General features: G+C 42.2%; 1 protein-coding gene across 13 annotated transcripts in view; it reads left to right on the forward strand.

Annotated features, from left to right (window-relative positions):
- ARHGAP28 (Rho GTPase activating protein 28) overlaps positions 1 to 22896 on the forward strand; it is a 142370-nt gene that overhangs the window by 75618 nt on the left and 43856 nt on the right. For 7 of the 13 annotated variants that reach the window (XM_027960992.3, XM_042239677.2, XM_027960993.3 and 4 more), the window contains exons 2-5: positions 3751 to 3953; positions 9202 to 9419; positions 17977 to 18069; positions 21700 to 21792. In XM_027960992.3, coding sequence (XP_027816793.1) covers positions 3751 to 3953; positions 9202 to 9419; positions 17977 to 18069; positions 21700 to 21792 — 607 coding nt within the window. The remainder of the gene's footprint in view (positions 1 to 3750; positions 3954 to 9201; positions 9420 to 17976; positions 18070 to 21699; positions 21793 to 22896) is intronic. The other 6 variants (XM_027960995.3, XM_060405459.1, XM_060405461.1 and 3 more) reach the window with 1 other exon arrangement.

Below are 22896 nucleotides of genomic sequence, written 5' to 3' on the forward strand. Positions count from 1 at the left end.
CCCGTAGTGTTTATCCTAAAGCCCTCTTGAGAGAGGGACCTGTAATACACACAGGGCAAATCTCCTCCTTAAAGCATTTGAAACTGGTGGTAACCTAAAACTGATTAAAATTGCAACTCAGCTCAGACCCACTTCAGCTCCTTAATGGATTGAAGTGATCTGTACCTCATTTCAGCCACCAGACGGAAGACTTGCTCTTCTTGGGGATCTTACTATTTATTCCTGTTTCCTAGAGTTCTTTCAAACATAATGCCTGCCATATGACAAAAAATTGTGAGATTTGTAAACAAACAGGAGGATATAACCCGTAAGCAATTGACTATTTTTTGATCAATATTAGCAGATGCACTGACAGCAGCAGTGTTGGTGCTAAGAGACACAAACTTTTAAATGACAACAATAAATATGTTAAAGAAGAGAGACAAAATGGGTAAAGGGTGAATAATGTCAACAAAGAAACAGAATCTTTAAAAAGAACCAATTGGACATTCTTGATATGAAAAAACACTGTATCAGAATTGAAGCGTTCACCGGGTGGACGTAATAAGGACTGGACACGTAGAAGAAAAGTGAACCTGAAGAGAGGGTAGTAGAAATTCTCTAAACTGAAGCACAAAGGGTGAGGGTTGGGGAGAAGCAAAGGGTGAGGGTTGGGGAGGGTTGGGGTGAAGTACACTTGGGACAATGTCCAATGGTTGTGTCATTGGAGTTCCAGAAGAAGAGAGAGGAATTTGGACAGAAAACATATTTGAAGAAAAAAAGGATAAGACTACTCCAAAACTGTTGAAATACATCTACCCATAGATTCAAGAAGCTCAGCAAACCTTAAGCAAAATAGTAAAAGTCACTTAGTCATGTCCGCCTCTATATAGTCCATGGAATTCTCCAGGTCAGAATACTGGAGTGGGTAGCCTTTCCCTTCTCCAAGGGATCCTCCCAACCCAGGGATTGAACCCAGGTCTCCCGCATTGCAGGTGGATTCTTTACCAACTGAGCCACAATACAGAATAAATAGAAATAAAATCACAATCTAGGCATTTCATAATTAAGCTTCTAAAAACAAAAGATAAAGGAAAAAAATGTATTAAAAGCAGTTAGAGAGGAAAAACATTATACTTAGAAGAATATCAATAAGGATTATAAATGATTTTTCATCAGAATCGTGAATACAGATAACAATGAAATGACAGCTTTAAAAGGATTATAAAGACAATAAAAACTGCCAGCTTAGAGTCCTGAGCCCAGTAAACATATTCATCCAAAATGAAAGTGAATGAAAGACACACTCAGAAAGAAATATGAGGGAATTTGTTGCCAGCAGATCCCTAGTACAAGAAATGCTGAAGAAATATCAAAGGAGGTTTGCAAAACCGATTAGAGTGATCTGTTATAGCTACATTGTCTTGTAGGGAGGATAAAGCACACCATAAAGGATAAACATAAAAGTCTACTTGTTTAACTTTAAAACAATTGGTGACTTTATTTCATTTATGTGAGCTTGATAAAGTTCGGCATTTTTTAAGTCAGTGTTTTTAAAAGATGACAAAAAGTTATTTTCACCTACTGTTTTTGTAAATGATTGACAAATACTATAAGGATTTTATAATAACTATTGTGGGATACAAACGTGAAGAAGTAACATATATGACAATAGTGGTATGATAAGGAATGAAGGGAGAATTACACTCACATGTTAGTTACGTTGTTCTGACGTTGTAAAATACTAACTCAAGGCAGATAGTTATATAAGGTATTTCTTAAAAGATAATGGAGGAGAAATGAAATAATTTTTTTTTTATTAATGGCACTTTGACTTTATGGTAATTAACCATCCGCTGAAAATCTAATTTTAAACCTTATGGTGTTTCCCAACAAAAGTTGCTATATGGCGCTGTGTAATGGTCTCATTCTGTTTTCCATATAATGTCTTCCTGGTATTGTTTTGGAGTAAAAAATTACAAACAGCTGATGAAGCTGAAGCTCTGTTTATCCTAATATGGTGAGGTATGAAGCTGTAAGTCTCCTCAAAGTGTTGGATGAGCCGGAACGTTGCAGTTATGTAATACTTCAGGATTGGAAGGTCACGGTCCCTACTCTACCCTGGGGTGAAGGGGAAGTATTCGGATCCCTCACCAAAAAAGCGAGAACCCTTCCAAATGTGCTTATCCCAAAAATGCTGTCTGACTTCTTTGCCAAAAAAAAAAACAGTTGACCGTTGCAATTAAAGGATTTTTGGGGTGGGTTGTCTCAGATGAGACTAGTGTGTTATGCAGATATTCATGACCTGCATTGCACATCTAATCGCCTTGCTCTCAGCAGTTTATAATGATCTCTTCTCTGAGATTCCACCAGTATTCGCTTTGCATGAGTAAGAAACTGTAGTAAATGAAAACAGTCCTTGTTAATCCTAAGTACATATGTTCCTTATCTTCTAAGATTCACTTAATAGTTCCCAGATTTCTCACTTCTTCACATATTTGCAGTGCTGAGGTATATCTGCATGTTTGCTTAATTTCTAAGATAAATTATTCTATTCCATGCAGCCACTGAGATGGTATGTCTGTGCTGGCATGGAAAAGATATCTATGACATGGTTTTGAGTGGTGAAAACAAAGCATCTCGTAGAACAATATGATGTGATACAGATGGGAAAGACCTTCAGTTTTTGCTTTATAAATTGGGTATTACTTAGACTTTTATCCTTATAATACACCATCTTATAAATTTTAAAAACTTAGTCTGTGTCTTCTGTTAATACTGTAAGTTTTTTATGTCAGTCATACTCATTTTTAAACAATAAACCTAAAAAAACTCGGAGTTTTGGTAGCCTGTCAGGGTCCTCTGCCTATGGGGTTTTCCAGGCAAGAATACTGGAGTGGGTTGCCATTTCCTTCTCCCTCCAAAAATTCTATAACTAGAGAAAGTTTTAGGCATCTATATATTTTTTCTGAACAGTTTACAGAGGGCAGTAGGCTTTGTGAGCAGTGGTAATCGATTACAGTTTCGAGAAGTAGATGTCTTATAATTCTATGAATTTGCTAGTGGTTTTCGGTATTGGTCTTGATGGAAAAGGGAAAGACTTAACAGCCTAAAAGTAATACAGGAAGCAATAGCTGTCTGGGTAACCTGTGTTGATTTCATATGCATTTCAATCACTAGAATGTGTCTGTCTTGTCAAGCTATAAAGAACTCAATAAAGAATTCTTATGACCTAGTTATCAAACAAAACTACCTCAAATTATTACACAGCACAGAATAAAAAAATTAAAGTGGCTATCTTACATTTTTCTGAAATGCTCTGAGTTTTGAAAATAAGTTGGCTAACTCAGTGTAAACCTAGAACTGCTTCTATTCAGGTACAGTCTCAGGATCAGTGATCAAATTCTGGAAATTTCTACTAAAGGTGATCGAGAAATCTAGGATTCCAAGCACAGCCAGCTTTTTGTTTTTTCACTCTTCGGACATTTATAGAAGCTAACTTTTACTATATGTGTTTTGATTAATATAAGCAACTTACTTATGAGTGTGTAAAAGTCATAGAAAGTATTTTTGTAGTAATTCCCACATGGCCACAAAGTCATTGTGGATTAGAGAGGATGAAAGGATGGGGCCCCCTGACTGGAGGTTACTCCCTCAAACCTCTCTCCGTCACACTAACTCCTTCTCTCCGTTAGTTCCAAACTTTTGTGTGATTCATAACATGAGACACTGATTTCCATTGACCGATACTTAATGCTTTTCTTTCCTCAGAAAGTCCATCCCTCGCTGCCGAAGAATCAACAGGATGCTCTCCAATGAGTCCCTTCAGTCCCCGGCATTCAGCCGCTCCAACTCTCAAGCCTCCGTAGACAGCGCCTCCATGGAGGATTTCTGGCGGGAAATAGAAAGCATCAGGGAGACCAGCCTGGGGGCTCAGGAGGAGCAGACGCCTGCCGAGGCCAAGCCCCTGGACGGTGAGATGCCAGATTGGTCCCCACTGTGCAGCCTTGTACGTGCTCTCTTGTTCTGTTGGCAGGTGGACGTCATTCCACGAGTAGCCTAACCAGTGAATTGATAGACTGTGGCGTACCAGCTTCCTGCTCCCGCTGGTTTGTATCTGCTGGTCTGGCTCAGGGTGGCTTCTCGGCAGGTGACACAACCTGAAGGGGGGCTATCAACCATCCACATTGATCCCTGACATATCACCATTTAGGGAGGCTGTACCTGGCTGTGGATTAGAATCATGATCGTCTAGCAGATTGAGTATTCTAATTTTGAGGTTTTTACATGTGCATACTTGTCTATTAATTACCAAAGAAAGATACAGAAAGAAAAATTGCCAGCATAATTCTGGAGAAAAAAAATGTTTGACTTTGAAGCACTTACTAATATTAATATATTTAGAGAATGGATAATCTGTACTTCACAAGATAAATGTCATGTCAGATAGGTTGGTTTCACTAGTTTCCAATGAAATTAAACAAGAAGTTTGAGGAACCAAAAAAGTATTTGTTGTTGTTTAGTCTCTTAGTCGTGTCCGACTCTTTGCGACCCAGGGACTGCAGCATGCCAGGCTTCCCTGTCCTTCCCTATCTCCTGGAATTTGCTCAAACTCATGTCCATTGAATCCATGATGCCATACAACCATCTTGTCCTCTGTTACCCTCTTCTCCTCCTGCCCTCAATCTTTATTGCCCATAATTTTCTAAAAGAACAAAATTACTCACCTGAGATTTAAAAGCATGGGACAAGGAGGACCTATTTTACAGCACAGGGAACTCTGCTCAATGTTATGTGGCAGCCTGGATGGGAGGGGGGTTTGGGGAAGAATGAATACATGGATGTGCATGACTGAGTCCCTTTGCTATCCACCTGAAACTGTAACAACATTGTTAATTGGGTATAGTCCAGTACAAAATTGGCTTCCCTGGTGACTCGGATGGTAAAGAATCCTCCTGCAATGCGGGAGACCTGGGTTTGATCCCTGTGTTGGGAAGATCCCCTAGAGAAGGGATAGGCTACCCACTCCAATATTCTTGCCTGGAGAATTCCATAGACAGAGGAGCCTGGCAGGCTATATAGTCCATGGGGTCACAAAGAGTCAGACACGACTAAGTGACTTTCACAGTACAAAATAAAAAGTTAAAAAAAAGCATAGGTTATCTTCTTCAGGTACTGCCTATCCACAACTAAATGTGTAAGAAAAACTGAAGGTAGTTTGGCACTTCCCTTGTAGTCCACTGGTCAAGACTCCACTTTAGGGGTCTTGGGTTTGACCCCTAGTTGGGAAACTAAGATCCTGAATGCCCTGCAGCGTGGCCCAAAGAAACAGAAAAAAAAAAAAAGCAAAGGAAAATTGAAGGTGGTTGAGTAAGTAGCTATCTAAGAATGTTTCCATTAGCCAGTGACTGGCACCCCACTTCAGTACTCTTGCCTGGAAAATCCCATGGATGGAGGAGCCTGGTGGGCTGCAGTCCATGGGGTTGCAAAGAGTCGGACACGACTGAGCGACTTCTTTCACTTTTCACTTTCTTGCACTGGAGAAGGAAATGGCAACCCACTCCAGTGTTCTTGCCTGGAGAATCCCAGGGATGGTGGAGCCTGGTGGGCTGCCATCTCTGGGGTCGCACAGGGTCGGACACGACTGAAGCCACTTAGCAGCACAGCAGCAGCAACCTCAAAACAACTATCAAGATAAACTAAAATGTTAAAAAAAAAAAAAGTTTTGTTCTTTTCTCCAAGTCTGTCCTTCTTAGATCTGAAGAAAAATAGTTTGGGTTTACCACAATTAGGATATTTCACTTAGAATTACAAATAAAAAAGCCCACCACACATTTAATAAGAATCTAGTTAAGGGAACCATCCTCCTTCAGAGAAGGCTATTTTTATGCCATTTGCTTATGTCCTTACATTTTGCCTTTTCGGATCCAGAAAGACAAATAAAGAAAAGTGCCTCTTGTTCCCCACTTCTTCCATCTCACTAGCTAGCTCACTATCCGTATTAAAAATCGTGAGTTCTTACTGATAAGTTCCGATTCCAAGCCAACAAAGTTTGTTGTCTCCCCTTTCTCTGTATTTATAACTCCCTTCTCCAAGAGTGAGAAACCTGGTTCTTTCTTTCTTCAATATATATATTTTTTCGTTTGCTCTAGCCTAGAGCATGCAAAAAAACATCTTCAAGGTTAACCAACAGAAACGTCTACAAAAAGCTAACTCGAGTGTAAATTTTATTTTACTGATATTTTGTCTCTTGAAGCATCTGCCCAGATCTTAAGTGTGCAGTTCAATGAGGTTTGATGAATGCTACCTTGTAACCAGACACTAATCGAAATAACACTCCAGTCAACTCAGAAAATTTCCTTGTAGTTTTCCCCAGTCTCATCGTTCTCGTGACTTGCTGTCCTTGGCCAGAGACAACCACAGTTCTGATGTTTCTACAGCATAGATCAGTTTGGGGTTTGGCTTCTTTTGCCAAATATTGTATTTTTCAGATTCCTTCTGTGTTTCACTGCTTATTATCATGGGATAGTTTGCATCAGTCTCCAAGGCCTGCTGTAACAAAGTACTATAAAGCTAGGTGATTAAAAACAAAAGAAATTGTTCTCCTGGGGTCTGGAGACTAGAAGTCGAACATCAAGGGGTCAGCAGGGCCCTCCACTCTCTGAAGACTGTAGGGAAGAGCCTGTCCCATGTCTTTCTCCTAGTTTCTGGTGTTCCCAACAATCCTTGCTGTTCCTTGGCTTGTCGACAGTACATGCCATTCTGCCTCTGTGGTCACATAGCCTATTCTCTGCGTTGTTGTCCATGTTCCTTCTCTTTTTCTTATAAAGACACTAGCTACATAGGATAAGGGCTTCCCTGGGGCTTAGATGGTAAAGAATTTGCCTGCAATGCAGGAGATGCAGGTTTGATCCCTGGGTCGAGAAGATCCCCTGGAGAAGGGACTTGCTCCCCATTCCAGTATTCTTGCTTGGAGAATCCCATGGACAGAGGAGCCTGCCAGGCTACAGCCCATGCGGTCGCAAAGAGTTGACTGAGCGACTAGAGAGAGATATCAGATAAAGGACCCACTCTACTCCAGTATGACCTCGTTTCAGCTTAGATCCTCATTATACCTGCAAAGACTCTTATTTCCAAAGAAGTTTACATTCACCTGAATTGGTGGTTGGAACTTCCATGTATCTTCCAGGGACCCAGTTCAATGCAAAATGGCAATATTCTGTTGTATGGATATGCCATGATTTGTCTGTTCATTTAACTGTTAGTGAACTTGTGGGTTGTTAACAGCTTTGGCCATTATGAATAAGGCTGCTGTAAACAGTTTTGTGAAAGTCTTTTGGTGGAGATGTATTTGTGTTTCTCTTGGATATATGCCTTTTTCATGGAATATGTGTAATTACATACATAAGAAATTGCCACTCTTTTCCCAATGTAGCTGTACCATTTCACATTCCTCCCTGCCGTGTCTGACAACAAGTTTAGTTGCTTCAGTCCTTGAACATTTTGATGCTTTAAGACTTGTGAACATGAATGGTTCTAGCGACATGTGGAGGTATCTCACTGTGGTTGTAATTACATTTCACTGATGACTAATGATGTCAAACACTTTTTCTAGTGCTTATTCTCCTCCATTCCTATATCCGGCTTTTGTAAAATCTTTTGACTGTTTTTTAAAATTATCTTTCTATTACTGCCTTCTATGAATTCATCGTATATTCTGGATTCAACTTTTGTCGAATATATGTATTGCAAATACTTTCTCACCATATGTGGCTTGCCTATTCATATTCTTAGTGGGTTGTTTTTAATTTTTGTTTATTTCTTTTTTATTGGTAGAAGCAGTTTTATTTGTGCTTATACTTTGGTTTCTCTTAATATCATATAAATCTTTCACCTCTCGTTTTTTGAAAGTGCAAGTGTTGGCTGATTGCCTTTTGGCTGCCCTGGATCATCACTGCTGCGCATAGGCTTTCTCTAGTTTCCGTAACTGGGGGCTCTTTTCTTGTTGCAGCAGCTTCTCTTGCGACAGAGCACAGGCTCTGGGGTGCGTGGGCTCAGTGGTTCTGGCCCCTGGGCCCTAGAGCGCAGGCTCAGTAGCTGTGGTGCGTGGGCTTAGTTGCTCCACAGCTTGTGGTATCGTCCCAGATTAGGGATCAAACCTGTGTCCCCTGCATTGGCAGGTGGATTCTTAACCACTGGATCACCAGGAAAGTCCTTGTGGGATCTTGTAAATCGGTGTCTCTCTTTTATTCTCGCTCCTCTCTCATTTTTCCATTGTTTGCTCCTTGTGCAAAAGTACAATTGGTTTTTGTAACCTGACCTTATATTTCAGTATCTTTCTAAATTCACTTACCAGTAGTTGTCTATTACTAAATGTCTTAGGATTTTCTAAATAAACAGAGAGATTTTTGAGGAATAGAGACAGTTTTACTCTTTCCTTTCTGACTTCTATGTTGTTGTTTTTTATAATCTTGCCTTATCATACCAGTAAGGCCTCCATATAAGTTGAATGAAAGTAAGTAATGACAGGTTTATATCCTTGCTGTGATCCCAGTTTTGCAGGGGAAGGGTTTGATATTCACCACAAAAAATGGTTGTAACTGTTAAGTTTTTATAGATGTTCTTTATCAATGGCCTTCTATTCCCATTATATTAGTTTCAGGTATACAACATAATGATTAGATATTTGAATACATATACGGTTATGAAACAGTCACGAAAGTAAATGTAGTTAATATCTATTATCACACATCGTTACAAAATTGTTTTTCTTGTGGTAAGAACTTTCAAGGTCCTACTCTCCTAACAATTTTCAAATACGCAATAGAATGTTATTAAATATAGTCACCATGCTGTGCATTACATCCTCATGACTTGCTTATTTTATAACTGGAAGTGTGTACCTTTTGACCACCTTTACCCTTCTTGCCCACCCCAACCCCTTGCCTCTGCTAAGCACACCAGTCTATTCTCCGTATTTATGCGCTTGGGCTTTTGGCTTCATTTTGTTCTTAAACTCCACGTGTAATGAGATCATATGGTGTTTGGTGTTTGTCTTTCTCAGTCTCACTTACTTCACTTGGCGTAATGTCCTCAGGGTCCAGGATGGTCTTATTAATATTGTTTACTGATATTTCTTACTCACTGATGTCTATAGACTTACAGATATATTCGTCATCCAGTCATAGAATATTCTCACCTTTTGGCAACTTCATTTTACAGAAGGAGAACTTGAAGCAGAGTGGTTGCAAGATGTGGGTTTATCAACCCTGATCTCGGGTGATGAGGAGGAAGATGGCAAAGCCTTGCTCTCTACTTTGACTCGAACCCAGGCAGCTGCAGTGAAGAAGAGATACAATACTTACACACAAACCTTGAGAAAAAAGAACAAGCAATCTGTCAGGGATGTCAGAGACATCTTCGGAGCCAGCGAATCTCCTGTAAGTAATGGACAGGGCTCAAAAGGTATGATTAGGGGAGCAGAGGAGAATATGGGAAAAATATCAGGAAAGTTCATAGTCATCCTCTAGCTTTAAAAGAGAAAACTGAAGCAGACAGCACCATGCAAGATTTTATAAACTTAAGTGACTATTTCTTATTCCCCATGCAGCACGCTCCCTGCACACAAAATTTATTCCCTTCTTTTGAAGTTGGAGGATAACTTCTTTGGTAATGGAGCACGTCTTTGTGGATGGGTTCCAGGGAGCCTTTACTTAAATCTGAGTGCTAAGTGGAAGCTCTGTGGACAGGCAATGCACTCCTGAAAAGGTGGACCCAAGTCTCATGAGCACATCTGGGTGGTTTGCTTTAACTGGGGATGAGGATGAGAGAGTGGTTAGGGTACCCTTTATGTTCAAAGAAATTAAGATGCTAAAAAGTGAGATACAGCATTAATCAAGTGAGCTAGAGAATGATTCAAAAAAAATCAGGGCAGCCTCACATGTTTTCTGAGCCATGGCTGGTTGAAATTCCACGTCACCCTCGGCAGTTCCTGGGCCACAGTTTTACTTGCAAGGCTGTGAGTCATGTCCTCCTATTTCTGTGGTAGTTTCAGTGCTAGCTCTGATCTACTTCATTCATACAGATAATTATTGGATACGTCCTCTGTGCAATTCTTTTTTTAAAAAATATTTCTTTCTTATTAATTTTGGCTGTGTTGGGTCTGAGTCGCAGCATGTAACTCTGAGTTGCAGAGCATGGCCTTTTTCTGTAGCTGAGGTGCACAGGACTCAGTAGCTGCAGCTCATGGGCTTAGTTGCCCCACAGTATGTGCGATTTTAGTTTCCCACCCAGGGGTCGAACCCACCTTCCCTGCTTTGGAAGGTGGATTCTTCACCCTCTGTGGGCTTCCCTGGTGGCTCAGAGGTTTAAAGCATCTGCCTCCAGTGTGGGAGACCCGGGTTCAATCTCTGGGTTGGGAAGATCCCCTGGAGAAGGAAATGGCAACCCACTCCAGTATTCTTGCCTGGAGAATCCCATAGACGAAGGAGCCTGGTAGGCTAGAGTCCATGGTGTCGCAGAGTCGGAAACGACTGAGTGACTTCACTTTCTATGCAGATAGGATTCATGTACCTAATTCATATATAGGAAAAGGGGAACTTGATACTCTAGTGCAGGCAAAGAAAAAGTTGGCTAAGGGAACCTACGTCTGTCAGGAACTTTCTTGGCGCGAATGGAGTCACACTCTGGGTGTGACTGCTGCACACCCCACCCAGGGGCCCTGGGAGCCAGATTCTATCCGTGCGGCGCTGAGTTTCTGCGGCCGAGCAAGAGCTTGAGAATCCATCCAGTGGCTCTTACTTCTTTTAGTTAATCACTTTGATTTAGGTTTCTTTTCTGCTTAATTGTGATATCAATAATGACATAAATTAAAACTTCAAGGATATTGGGGCAGTTCAGTGCAGTTCAGTTCAGTTGCTTAGTCATGTCCGATCTTTGTGACCCCATGAATCACAGCATGCAAGGCCTCCCTGTCCATCACCAACTCCCCGGAGTTCACTCAAACTCATGTGCATCGAGTTGACGATGCCATCCAGCCATCTCATCCTCTGTCGTCCCCTTCTCCTCCTGCCCCCAATCCCTCCCAGCATCAGAGTCTTTTCCAGTGAATCAACTCTTCACATGAGGTGGCCAAAGTATTGGAGTTTCAGCTTTAGCATCAGTCCTTCCAAAGAACACCCAGGACTGATTTCCTTTAGAATGGACTGGTTGGATCTCCTTGCATCCAAGGGACTCTCAAGAGTCTTCTCCAACACCACAGTTCAAAAGCATCAATTTTTCGGTGCTCAGCTTTCTTCACAGTCCAACTCTCACATGCATACATGACCACAGGAAAAACCATAGCCTTGACTAGATGGACCTTTGTTGGCAAAGTAATGTTTCTGCTTTTTAATATGCTGTCTAGGTTGGTCATAACTTTCCTTCCAAGGAGTAAGCGTCTTTTAATTTCCTGGCTGCAATCACCATCTGCAGTGATTTTGGAGCCCCCCAAAATAAAGTCAGCCTCTATTTTCACTGTTTCCCCATCTATTTGCCATGAAGTGATAGGACCAGATGCCATGATCTTCGTTTTCTGAATGTTGAGCTTTAAGCCAACTTTTTCACTCTCGTCTTTCACTTTCATCAAGAGGCTTTTTAGTTCCTCTTCACTTTCTGCCATAAGGGTGGTGTCATCTGCATATCTGAGGTGATTGATATTTCTCCCGGCAACCTTGATTCCAGCTTGTGCTTCTTCCAGCCCAGCATTTCTCATGATGTACTCTGCATAGAAGTTAAATAAGCAGGGTGACAATGTGCAGCCTTAACATACTCCTTTTCCTATTTGGAAGCAGTCTGTTGTTGCATGTCCAGTTCTAACTGTTGCTTCCTGACCTGCATATAGGTTTCTCAAGAGGCAGGTCAGGTGGTCTGGTATTCTCATCTCTCTCAGAATTTTCCACAGTTTATTGTGATCCACACAGTCAAAGGCTTTGGCATAGTCAATAAAGCAGAAAGAGATGTTTTTCTGGAACTCTCTTGCTTTTTCCATGATCCAGTGGATGTTATCAATGTGATCTCTGGTTCCTCTGCCTTTTCTAAAACCAGCTTGAACATCAGGAAGTTCACGGTTCACGTATTGCTAAAGCCTGGCTTGGAGAATTTTGAGCATTACTTTACTAGCGTGTGAGATGAGTGCAGTTGTGTGGTAGTTTGAGCATTCTTTGGCATTGCCTTTCTTTGGGATTGTAATGAAAACTCCAGTCCTGTGGTCACTGCTGAGTTTTCCAAATTTGCTGGCATATTGAGTGCAGCACTTTCACAGCATCCTCTTTCAGGATTTGAAATAGCTCCACTGGAATTCCATCACCTCCACTAGCTTTGTTCATGGTAATGTTTTCTAAGGCCCACTTGACTTCACTTTTCAAGATGTCTGGCTCTAGATGAGTGATCACACCATCATGATTATCTGGGTCATGCAGATCTTTTTTCTACAGTTCTTCCGCGTATTCTTGCCACCTCTTCTTAATATCTTCTGTTTCTCTTAGGTCCATACCATTACTGTCCTTTATCAAGCCCATCTTTGCATGAAATGTTCCCTTGGTATCTCTAATTTTCTTGAAGAGATCTCTAGTCTTTCCAGTTTTGTTATTTTCCTTTATTTCTTTGCATTGATCTCTGAGCAAGACTTTCTTATCTCTCCTTGCTATTCTTTGGAACTCTGCATTCAGATGCTTATACCTTTCCTTTTCTCCTTTGCTTTTCGCCTCTCTTCTTTTCACAGCTATTTGTAAGGCCTCCCCAGACAGCCATTTTGCTTTTTTGCATTTCTTTTCCATGGGGATGGACTTGATCCCTGTATCCTGTACGATGTCATGAACCTCCATCCATAGTTCATCAGGCACTCTATCTATCAGATCTAGTCCCTTAAATCTATTTCTCACTTCCACTGTATAATCATAAGGGATTTGATTTAGGTCATACCTGAATGGTCCAATGGTTTTCCATACTTCCTTCAATTTAAATCTGCATTTGGCATTAAGGAGTTCATGATCTGAGCCACAGTCAGCTCCCATTTTTGTTTTTGCTAACTGTATAGAGCTTCTCCATCTTTGGCTGCAAAGAATATAATCAGTCTGATTTCGGTGTTGACCATCTGGTGATGTCCACGTGTAGAGTCTTCTCTTGTGTTGTTGGAAGAGGGTGTTGCTATGACCAGTACATTCTCTTGGCAAAACTCTATTAGCCTTTGCCCTGCTTCATTCCATATTCCAAGGCCAAATTTGCCTGTTACTCCAGGTGTTTTTTGACTTTCTACTTTTGCATTCCAGTCCCCTATAATGAAAAGGACATCTTTTATGGGTGTTAGTTCTAAAAGGTCTTGTAGGTCTTCATAGAACCATTCAACTTCAGCTTCTTCAGCGTTACCGATTGGGGCATAGACTTGGATTACTGTGATATGGAATGGTTTGCCTTGAAAACGAACAGAGATCATTCTGTCGTTTTTGAGACTGCATCCAAGTACTGCATTTCGGACTCTTTTGTTGACCATGATGGCTACTCCATTTCTTCTAAGGGATTCCTGCCTGCAGTAGTAGATATAATGGTCAGCTGAGTTAGATTCACCCATTCCAGTCTATTTTAGTTCGCTGATTCCTAGAATGTCCACGTTCAACTCTTGCCATCTCGTTTGACCACTTCCAATTTGTCTTGATTCATGGACCTGACATTCCAGGTTCCTATGCAGTATTGCTCTTTACAGCATCGGACCTTGCTTCTATCACCAGTCACATCCACAACTGGATATTGTTTTTGCTTTGGTTCCATACCTTCATTCTATCTGGAGTTATCTCTCCACTGATCTCCAGTAGCATATTGGGCACCTACTGACCTGGGGAGTTCCTCTTTGGTATCCTATCATTTTGCCTTTTCATACTGTTCATGGGGTTCTCAAAGCAAGAATACTGAAGTGGTTTGCCATTCCCTTCTCCAAAGGACCACATTCTGTCAGACCTCTCCACCATGACCCGCCCATCTTGGGTGGCCCCACACTGCATGGCTTAGTTTCATTGAGTTCCGTGTGTGTAGATTGACTAGTTTTCTCTGATTATGATTTCAGTGTATCTGCCCTCTGATGACCTCTCGCAACACCTACCATCTTACTTGGGTTTCTCTTACCTTGGACGTGGGGCATCTCTTCATGGCTGCTACAGCAAAGCTCAGCCGCTGCTCCTTACCTTAGACGAGGTCATCCCTCTTGACCTTGAATGTGGAGTAGCTCCTCTCAGCCCTCTGTGCAGCCACCACTCCTCGGGCATGGGGTTGCTCCTCTCGGCCACTGCCCCTGGCCTCGGGTGTGTGGTAGCTCCTCTTGGCCGCTCCTGCGCTGTCGCAGCCAGGCACTCTTGGCTGCCGGCCCTGACCTCGGACGTGGGGTACCTCCTCTCGGCCACCGTCCCTGGCCTTGGGCGAGGGGTAGCTCCTCTTGGCCATGCTTCTGCGTGGTCCGTTACAGTCATCATGCTTTTGCGTGCTTATTGGGTAACTGATGTAAATGAAAACAATTCTAATTTTAGTTACTTTAGGTTGTGTGTCAGTCAGGTCTTCTCTTAGATACATTAACCAGAGTGGGGTGTTGCCAGAGTAGCTCACGTCTACAGAGTTAAGCTTTGCCTGTGTGTTTACAACATCCCAGAAGAATCCTGGCCTTTACACCTGTCTTTGTTGTTGTTGAGTCTCTCAGTCACGTCCAACTCTTTGCAACCCTATGGACTGCAGCATGCCAGGCTTCCCTGTCCTTCACTATCTCCTAGAGTTTGTTCAAACTTATGTCCATTGAGTTGGTGAGGCCATCCAACCATCTCATCTTCTGTCATCCCCTTTTGCTCCGGCTGCCAATCTTTTCCAGCATCAGGGTCTTTTCCAATGAGTTAGCTCTTTGCATCAGGCGGCCAAAGTATTGGAGCTTCAGCATCAGTCCTTCCAATGAATATTCAGGGTTGATTTCCTTTAGGACTGAATGGTTTGATCTCCTTGCTGTCCAAGGGAACCTCAAGAATCTTCTCCAGCACCACAGTTCGAAAGCATCAGTTCTTTGGCACTCAGCCTTCTTTATCCAACTTTTAGAATGGTCTAAAGTAGTGGAAATGACCCATTTCTATGCTCTCCAGTGTGATAGCCCCAGCCACATGTGGCATCAGCACTTGAAACGTAGCTAGTATAAGTAAGGAATGAAAATTTTAACTGTTTAATCATAATTGATTTAAACCTAAATTGTCACATATGGCTTGTAGCCAGTATATTGATCACAGATCTAGAATCTTCTGCCATGTTAGAGCAGAATGAGGGAAGGCATTCTGAGTTCTGTGCTGTTTGAACTTTTAACCTGGTTGAAACCTGTGTCTTCCTGGAAGGTGAGATTGTCCTCAGCTGGAACTGGGTACAGGCAATGCCTATAACTTGAGACCAGGCTCCATACACACAAGTCCTGGACTAGATGCCTATCAAAGGAAAGGTTTGCCCTTCGGGTTTAAATTCCCAGTGTCATTTTCCAGTTATCGCCCAGATCATCTTGAGCGAGTACTAAGAACTTGGCCTACACGCATTCTTTCCCCATTTCTGTTTCTGGCTACTTCAGACTAAGATTTTTCATTTCCCCTTGCTGTTGTTGTTCAGTTGTGTCTGACTGTTTGTGACCCCATGGACTGCAGCACTCCAGGCTCCCCTGTCCTTCACCATCTCCCGGAGTTTGCTCCAATTCACATCCCTTGAGTTGGTTGTGGTATCTGACCATCTCATCCTCTGCTGCCCCCTTCTCCTTTTGCCTTCAGCCTTTCCCAGCATCAGGGTCTTTTCCAGTGAGTTGGCTGTTTGCATCAGGTGGCCAAAGTATTGGAGCTTCAGCATCAGTCCTTCCAGTGAATATTCAAGGTTGATTTCCTTGAGGATTGACTGGTTTGATCTCCTTGCAGTCCATGGAACTCTCAAGAGTCTTCTGCAGCACCAGAGTTCAAAAGCACCAATTCCTCTTCCCTGGCAAACTGCAAAATATAGAAGTGTCTGTAGCTTCTCTTGAGTCCCCCAGGTACTCAAGAAAAATGCATAACTAGCCTCTCTAGGTTTCCTAAAACTTTGCACTGTAGCCACATAGAAACAGTGCTTCTCCTTTCACTTAGACCCTGAAGGGAAGTACAGTGTGGGCACTTTCCCACTGAGGCTTAAGTCTTATGAACAGTCTTATTTTTCTTATTTTTCCATAGCATGTAAGTACAGTAAACTGTTCAATATTTAACTCCAGCAAAGGCAGAGAGATGACCACATTCCTGGTAGGCCAGGGGAGTGGCCCGGGGCCTTCCTTCTGTGCACCTCCCTCTTCTCTCCACCCAGTCTTACTGCTGGAGGTCCAGCTCTAGAGACAGTGGGGAGTGAGGCAGGCCAAGTGGTCGCAGGTAGAAGAAGATAGTCAGTCTGTCACCACGGGGACAGTTAAGTTGAAACCTGAATACATTTAGCTGCTGCCTGCTCTTCTCCTAAACAGCTGTTGTCTTCTGAATTAGGCCATGCCTTCCTGCTCATGACATTTGCATCCTGGAGATGTGCTTTTTCTTGATCAGCATTGACCTTCCACACGTTTTTCTCTTGTACTCTTTTTTCAGGCCCAAGTTTTTCTCTACCCTTATCAAACCATTCTTGCTTGCTTTTTATCTTCCAGGGACATCCAGCAATTTCTGTTCTGCTAATGGAAGTGTTTCATGGTTTCTAGATCTACTCTTTGAGAAAAGTATCTCTGACATGTTAAGTAATTTACAGGAGCAGGAGCATAGGTCATCTTGATCCAAGTTTCTTCTGTCAATTTCTCAGTAGTATGTGTTTCTTCCAAAAAATGTGGTCTTTTTCCTTATTATAAAAGTAATACACAGTGTATAATGGAAATTTAGAAAATATGGACAAGCAAGGAAAAACATGAGTATTTCTATGGGCCCAAATAAAATTTTGTGATTTAATTGACTAGTCAATAAATATAATTTTCAGTGAAATTCTATTCTAAAAGACTATTTAAGCCTTGTTTTAGTAGAACTCTTATACACTAAATCACAGATACTAAGTCAGCCTTTGGGTACATAGTGCAAGATCTCAAATCCATTTCATCATGAGCCCAAACAGAATTTTTCTAATATTCAGAAGCTGTGAATCAGATATTACCTCCAGTAATACATTTTATTGAGCAAAATAGTCAACCGAATCTATTTTCAATTTCATAACTGATAAACAATTAACGGTGGGACTAACTCACAATTAACTGTATAAATATAGGCATACAGTCCTTTTTAAAAAAAAAAAACATGATTATATCACACATATACGCTTGACTGCATGGTACAGAAAACCCAAGAGTTCTACAAGTACAAATGCGGAAACTGAAAGAAGGTGTTCCTTTGCTTTAGCATAGATCCAGCTTCCTCCCGTCTTTGTATTGTGTCTTTCATGCATGGCCTTCATCCTTCTGCTCACCAAGGGGGCTGGGCCACTCCTGACAACCACATCCATGTTCCTGGCAGCTCCAGGTACTTGTACCTCCTGTCTCTGTCTGACTTCAATTTTCCAGAAATCTTAACTTGGTAGAATTCCAGTTACCTCTCATGGCCTGGAAACATTATATGATCACTCTTAGCTACAAGAGAGCCTGGGAAATTAATACTTTCTAATTGTACACAAACATTCCTGAAAAAAATAATAAAAGACCCTATTAAGGAAGACAGGCAACTAGGTTTGGGGCAGGCGGTTAATTTACAGTGTCTTGCACAGAGACCAGTGTCTGTCACTGCACCTGGTGTGTGGTGAGGCCCCAGGACCGGCTGCCAAGTGGCCACATGCAGTGCTGGGTGCACAGGCAGTCGTATCTGTGGGTGTCTCGCCAGGTCTGGATGCACGTGCACACTGTATGCATAATACGTGATTGAATGCACGGTGACCCCTGGGAGAGCATGCCTGAATAAAAATGCACTCTGTTTTTCTCAATAGCCAGATGAGTTTTGTTGTGTCCCAGCTTCTCTTCTGGATGTGAGCCCGGATGAAGGAAGGATGCCAGTGGTCCCCTGCAGAAATGGTCAGCTGGTAAGACAAAGAGGGATGCGAGCGCCCGGAGGTCAGGAGAAGTGGTTACTTCAAGGCAACCTGGAAAATTTTAAGGGGAAAAAAAAAACACTTATCTTGTAACAAGGAAGAAAAAAGCGTCTCAGACTCAGGAATGAATAATTAAATAGTTAAACCCTCAAAAAACGACGGAGCCTCCTTGTACCTACAGTGACAAAAACAACCACAGCTGCGGCTGCCAGCAGTCAGGACTGGGGGAGGCCGTCAGCTGAGCCATTGTTCTCTCTGCTGAGTGCACAGTGGAAAATTTTAGGCTACCTTCTTTGAATCCTTCAGAATTAATTTAATTCTCACCATAAGAAATATTTTGACATTTCAGTTATTTTCTAAATGTAAATCTGTCATGGGGACACGGCACTGCAGCCTCTGGAATGTGTCACAGTAAGTGGGGAAAACACAGAATCTTGCGCAGGAGGTAAATGGGCTTCACTAGAGCCCACCTCGCCCAGGTTAGTAGAGTTTCAGAGTACTGATTGGCGTTCAGAACTGCCACTGAGGCTATTTTAGCAAAAGAGAAGACTCTCAAGCTGTGGTTTGTACCTCCTGGTGTGAGGCTGGATCCTCTTACTGAGCACGCCCTTCACCCTAAGAAGGACATGGGTTATTGACATCTGTCTCCGCATGGCCTCCTGGCAGCAAAAATCTGCAGGGAGAGACTTGCTTCTCTCATGCTTCTGTGTTTCCTTCTCCTTGGCCCGTTATTTTCCTTCCCAGCAGAGGGAGAGGGGTTCTGTGTTGGTCGAGGAGTGCCCCGTGTGCCATTCTTGATCTGATGAAGACGATGGTGACAATGATGTTCAGCTTCTCTGCAGTTTCCTTTGCCCTTACGTGTGTCTCATGAGGGGCACTCTGTCCACACTTTACAGACCAGCCCCTTGTCCCTTGCAGATTATCTCCATTTTCCCTTTTCTTCTTTTCATTTCTTGCGTTAAATTCACAAAGCTTTTAAATTGTCTCTTACATTTCCCGTGTCTTTTTGCCCATTTGTTCTATATGCTAGCTGATTTTGTCCACATCATCCTGTGGAAACCTATTTCTAATTTTTGTCGAGTGGTTATAATTTGGTCCCTGTTGATTTTTAAATTCATCCTGTTAATTCATAAGAACTCCTGCTTTTTGCACTGATTTACCCTTCCTTGTTATAGGTAGTCCTGGTTGATGATTGCAATAGTCTCTCAAATCTCTCTGAAACTGTTACATCATCATAAGCCTTTTCCTCTTCCCTCAATTATTTCTTTCTCCCAGAATGTTTATCATTATCTGTATACTTCTTTTTTTCCAAAAATGTTGATTTTTCTCCATGGCTAACTTTTTTACAGTGTTGATTTTTCTCCAGTGACTGATGATACTTGGCGATTGGCTGGATTGCCTAGTTAGTGACTTTTAGGACATGTCTTTGCTGTATAGCTTTCTCTGCCATTATATAGATGTTTTCCCACAGAGCTCTTTATTGACTAAGAGGGCTGACTTTGGGTCCTTTGTAAGTCAGTAAGGTGTGTGAACAGTCTGTGAAGGGACGTTATTTTAACAGCATACATGGATGAGTCTGTGCATGTGGGTATGTGTAGACATGTACACATACACAGATAATTGAGTGCACACACCTTCAATGCCAAAGGGAAAGTAACAGATGACATCATTCCCAGCTAAAATTCATGTTTCCATTTTACTTTCCCACCCATACCTTTCATGAAGGTCTGGAGTGACCTGATACTGAGATCTGTCATGGTCCCAATGCTCAGCCTCTTTCTTAGGCAGGTGGTTCACTTCCTCCAGAAGGCTTTCCTTGGGTTTATGCCTGGCTTCTGCCTGCTGCTCAGTATAAAGGGGGCTGTCGGGAGGTCTTTGGCCCCTTCACTGAGGAAACCCCTCACACTGAATTTTCCTAGCTGTCACCCTGGAGCCTCTTGTCCCGTGTAATTATCAGTCTAAGTTTGGTTGTTCATTTGTCTGTTTTTTGTGGATTTGCCCTTTGCTTGCCAGCAGTGTTGTCTTATGCTCTTCTTAGGCTGAGAATTTCTCTATGATTAGGAAGCAAATTATTTTTTACTTTCCAGAAATTTCCAACAATTGTTCATCTGTTAGGAGAATACTTTGTTGGTTTTCAGTGCCCTTTGGAGCTGTACCTATAAAAATATGCCCTTTCTCTGTTGGGAGTGGTTCACTCTGTTCTCCATCCTGACCTAAGTTTTCTTGTACTGCGTTTTAGCATTGTTTCCACTTCCAAAGAGATGTGTATTCTTCACGTGAATAGCATACATACGCACTGGGGGAAAGTTAGAAAATACAGAAAAAGAAGTTTCTAAGGTCTCATGTGAAAGTTTATTTCATTAATACCCAGCGTGTTTAATTTTGCAAAGCATTGTTTTAATCATGGATAGGATATTTGCATCTTATTTTGGGAGATTTGCCGTTATATCACAAATGCTGCTAAAAAAATCTTAGAGCATATACACAAGGCCTACAGAGCAGTGCATTACAGTCGGAATAGTCTCAAATACATTTGCTGCATAGTTGCATAGTGAAAAATCAGAGCCTTTCCAAATCTCAGAGAATGGGAATGAAATATTTGGCTCAGTCATGTGTGTTTGTGAGATAATCGGTCTAATGTTTTTCCAGTTTCATAATCAAAAGAGCACTGAATGCTCTTGCTTTTGATTTGTAAATCATTCCAAAATATACTCATAAAGTCTGACTTTTAAGTAGCGTAGTTTTATCAGTAAGCTTCCTGACTTAGACAATTAGAGGTTTGTTTTCCTTACAAAATAAGGACTCTGAGGCTGGTATGACTAATACCTCTCTCATGGACCTAGCAATTTTTTAATCTTTCCATTGTGCTCCATGTAGCATGCAGGCTAATGTTTAATGCTGAGGGATGTCTGGGCATCACACGTGTCTTGTCCACGTCCTGGAAGAAACATCAGTCAGCTTGATTCTGTCCACGTCAGCAAGAGAACACTAGCCTTCCCAGCTGTTTTCCCTAGTAGCATTTTAACCAAAATCGCACTGGACCGAACCATCACAGGATCACACTTGGTCCTCGTAGACAGACACACAGCATCCTACAGCAAGGTCGTGATATTTGTATGTTAGAGGAGAAAAGAAAAGCAAGTTTTGGCAAGCAGATAGTGGTGTCTGCTTTTGAGACTCATTTCTCTTCCAGTGCGCAACACTTATAAGGATCAGCATCCTTTCGGAGGAACTGGTGAATGCTCTTACCATTATTTCAGTCCTTAACTGTATCTCCACAGGGCTGTGCCTTTAAACCGATTCTAGTGTAATGTGTAATTGAGTAAACCATCACACGGGGGAAGATGTGGGTGCATGCTAAGTCACTTCAGTCATGTCCACCTCTTTGAGACCCTATGGACTGTAGCCCTCCAGGCTCCTCTGTCCATGGGGATTCTCTGGGCGAGAATACTGGAGTGGGTTGCCATGCCTTCCTCCAGAGGATCTTCTCAACCCAGGGATCGAACCTACTCTGTTAAGTTTCCTCCATTGGCAGGCAGCTTCTTTATCACTTGCGCCACCTGGGAAGCCCTTATTGGGAAAGACGTGCCTGGATAAAAGTGACTTCACTTCTCTCCTTAGCCAGGTGAGACCTGTGACAGCCATGCTCGCGAGCTGGATGGCGCCCAGGAGGGAAAAGCGCTGCCAGGAATCATCAAAGCCAGCGGCCCCTTGGTAAGTGATAGAGGAGGACGGGGGAGGGATGAGACGGGCAGCCAGTCTTTCAAGACAGCCGTGCGAAACCTCACCACAGGGCAGCATAGTTAAGGTAGCTGGACAAGCACAGCTGTCAGCACGCCGGTCTGCCTTTATTCGGAGGAAGCCATTCAGCAGGAAGTGAACCGAGGTTAATAGTGACAGCCACAAATAACTACGTGCTCTATTAAAACAGACACAAAACCAGAAGACCAATGAGGGTAGGCATTTCTTTATGATGGATTTAGTCCCTTTACATTTTTCTCTTATTTTAAAATATTCTCCTATGAGTGTTAGTCCCATTGGGTCCCAGGTCCACTGGATACGGATGTCAAGTCATGGGACAGCAGCACGTGTTTCCCCAGTGCAAGGCGAACACCAGGCACCTTGCCTCTGAGTGCACTCTTTACCCCAGGTGTCCAGGGCTCCCTTCTGTCCCCGCCACCTGCATTTCCCCAGAGCCACTCCCCACCCCCGACACTCCTCCCCGCACTTACCCAGAGCAGACTTCAGGCAAGCCCCGGGAGAAGGATCCAGCATCTGTCAGTTTATAGACAAGGAAGGTTGCTTTTTTCATGGTTTAGCCAGACAGAGCCTTCTCTCACATCTGTTTTTATGTGCCGTTCTATCCTGAGTTATCTTTTCTCTCCCTTGATGAAATGTGTATACTTCATTTTTTCTTTACTTTTTCCATCCTCATATTCCCTCTCCTAAGGAAGTCAGGGGAGAGAATGCTGAATCCCAGAAGGTTCCCTCCTCCCTGCTGAGACAGTATTGGTGGTGTAACTTTTTTTTTTTTCAGTTATGTTTGTTGATGCTACTAGGTTTTAGGAAAGGTTTGGTCATCTGAAGAGTTCATATAATATTTTATGCTTTTGTTAATGTCCAATGTGTTGGTTTTGCAATAAACTACCTACAATAAAGGAATTGTCTATGATATATAATTGCCTATTGTCTATATATTATATGAGGCTGAGTCTTGACTCTAAATCATAAATGCCACTAAATCTAGGCCTTTTCAAAAGATTTATTTACAAAAAGGCTTACAACCCAGTCTACAATCCTCACAAACTACAGATCATT

This window comes from Ovis aries, chromosome 23 (assembly GCF_016772045.2).
Source record: "Ovis aries strain OAR_USU_Benz2616 breed Rambouillet chromosome 23, ARS-UI_Ramb_v3.0, whole genome shotgun sequence".
Classification (NCBI taxonomy): Eukaryota; Metazoa; Chordata; class Mammalia; order Artiodactyla; family Bovidae; genus Ovis; species Ovis aries.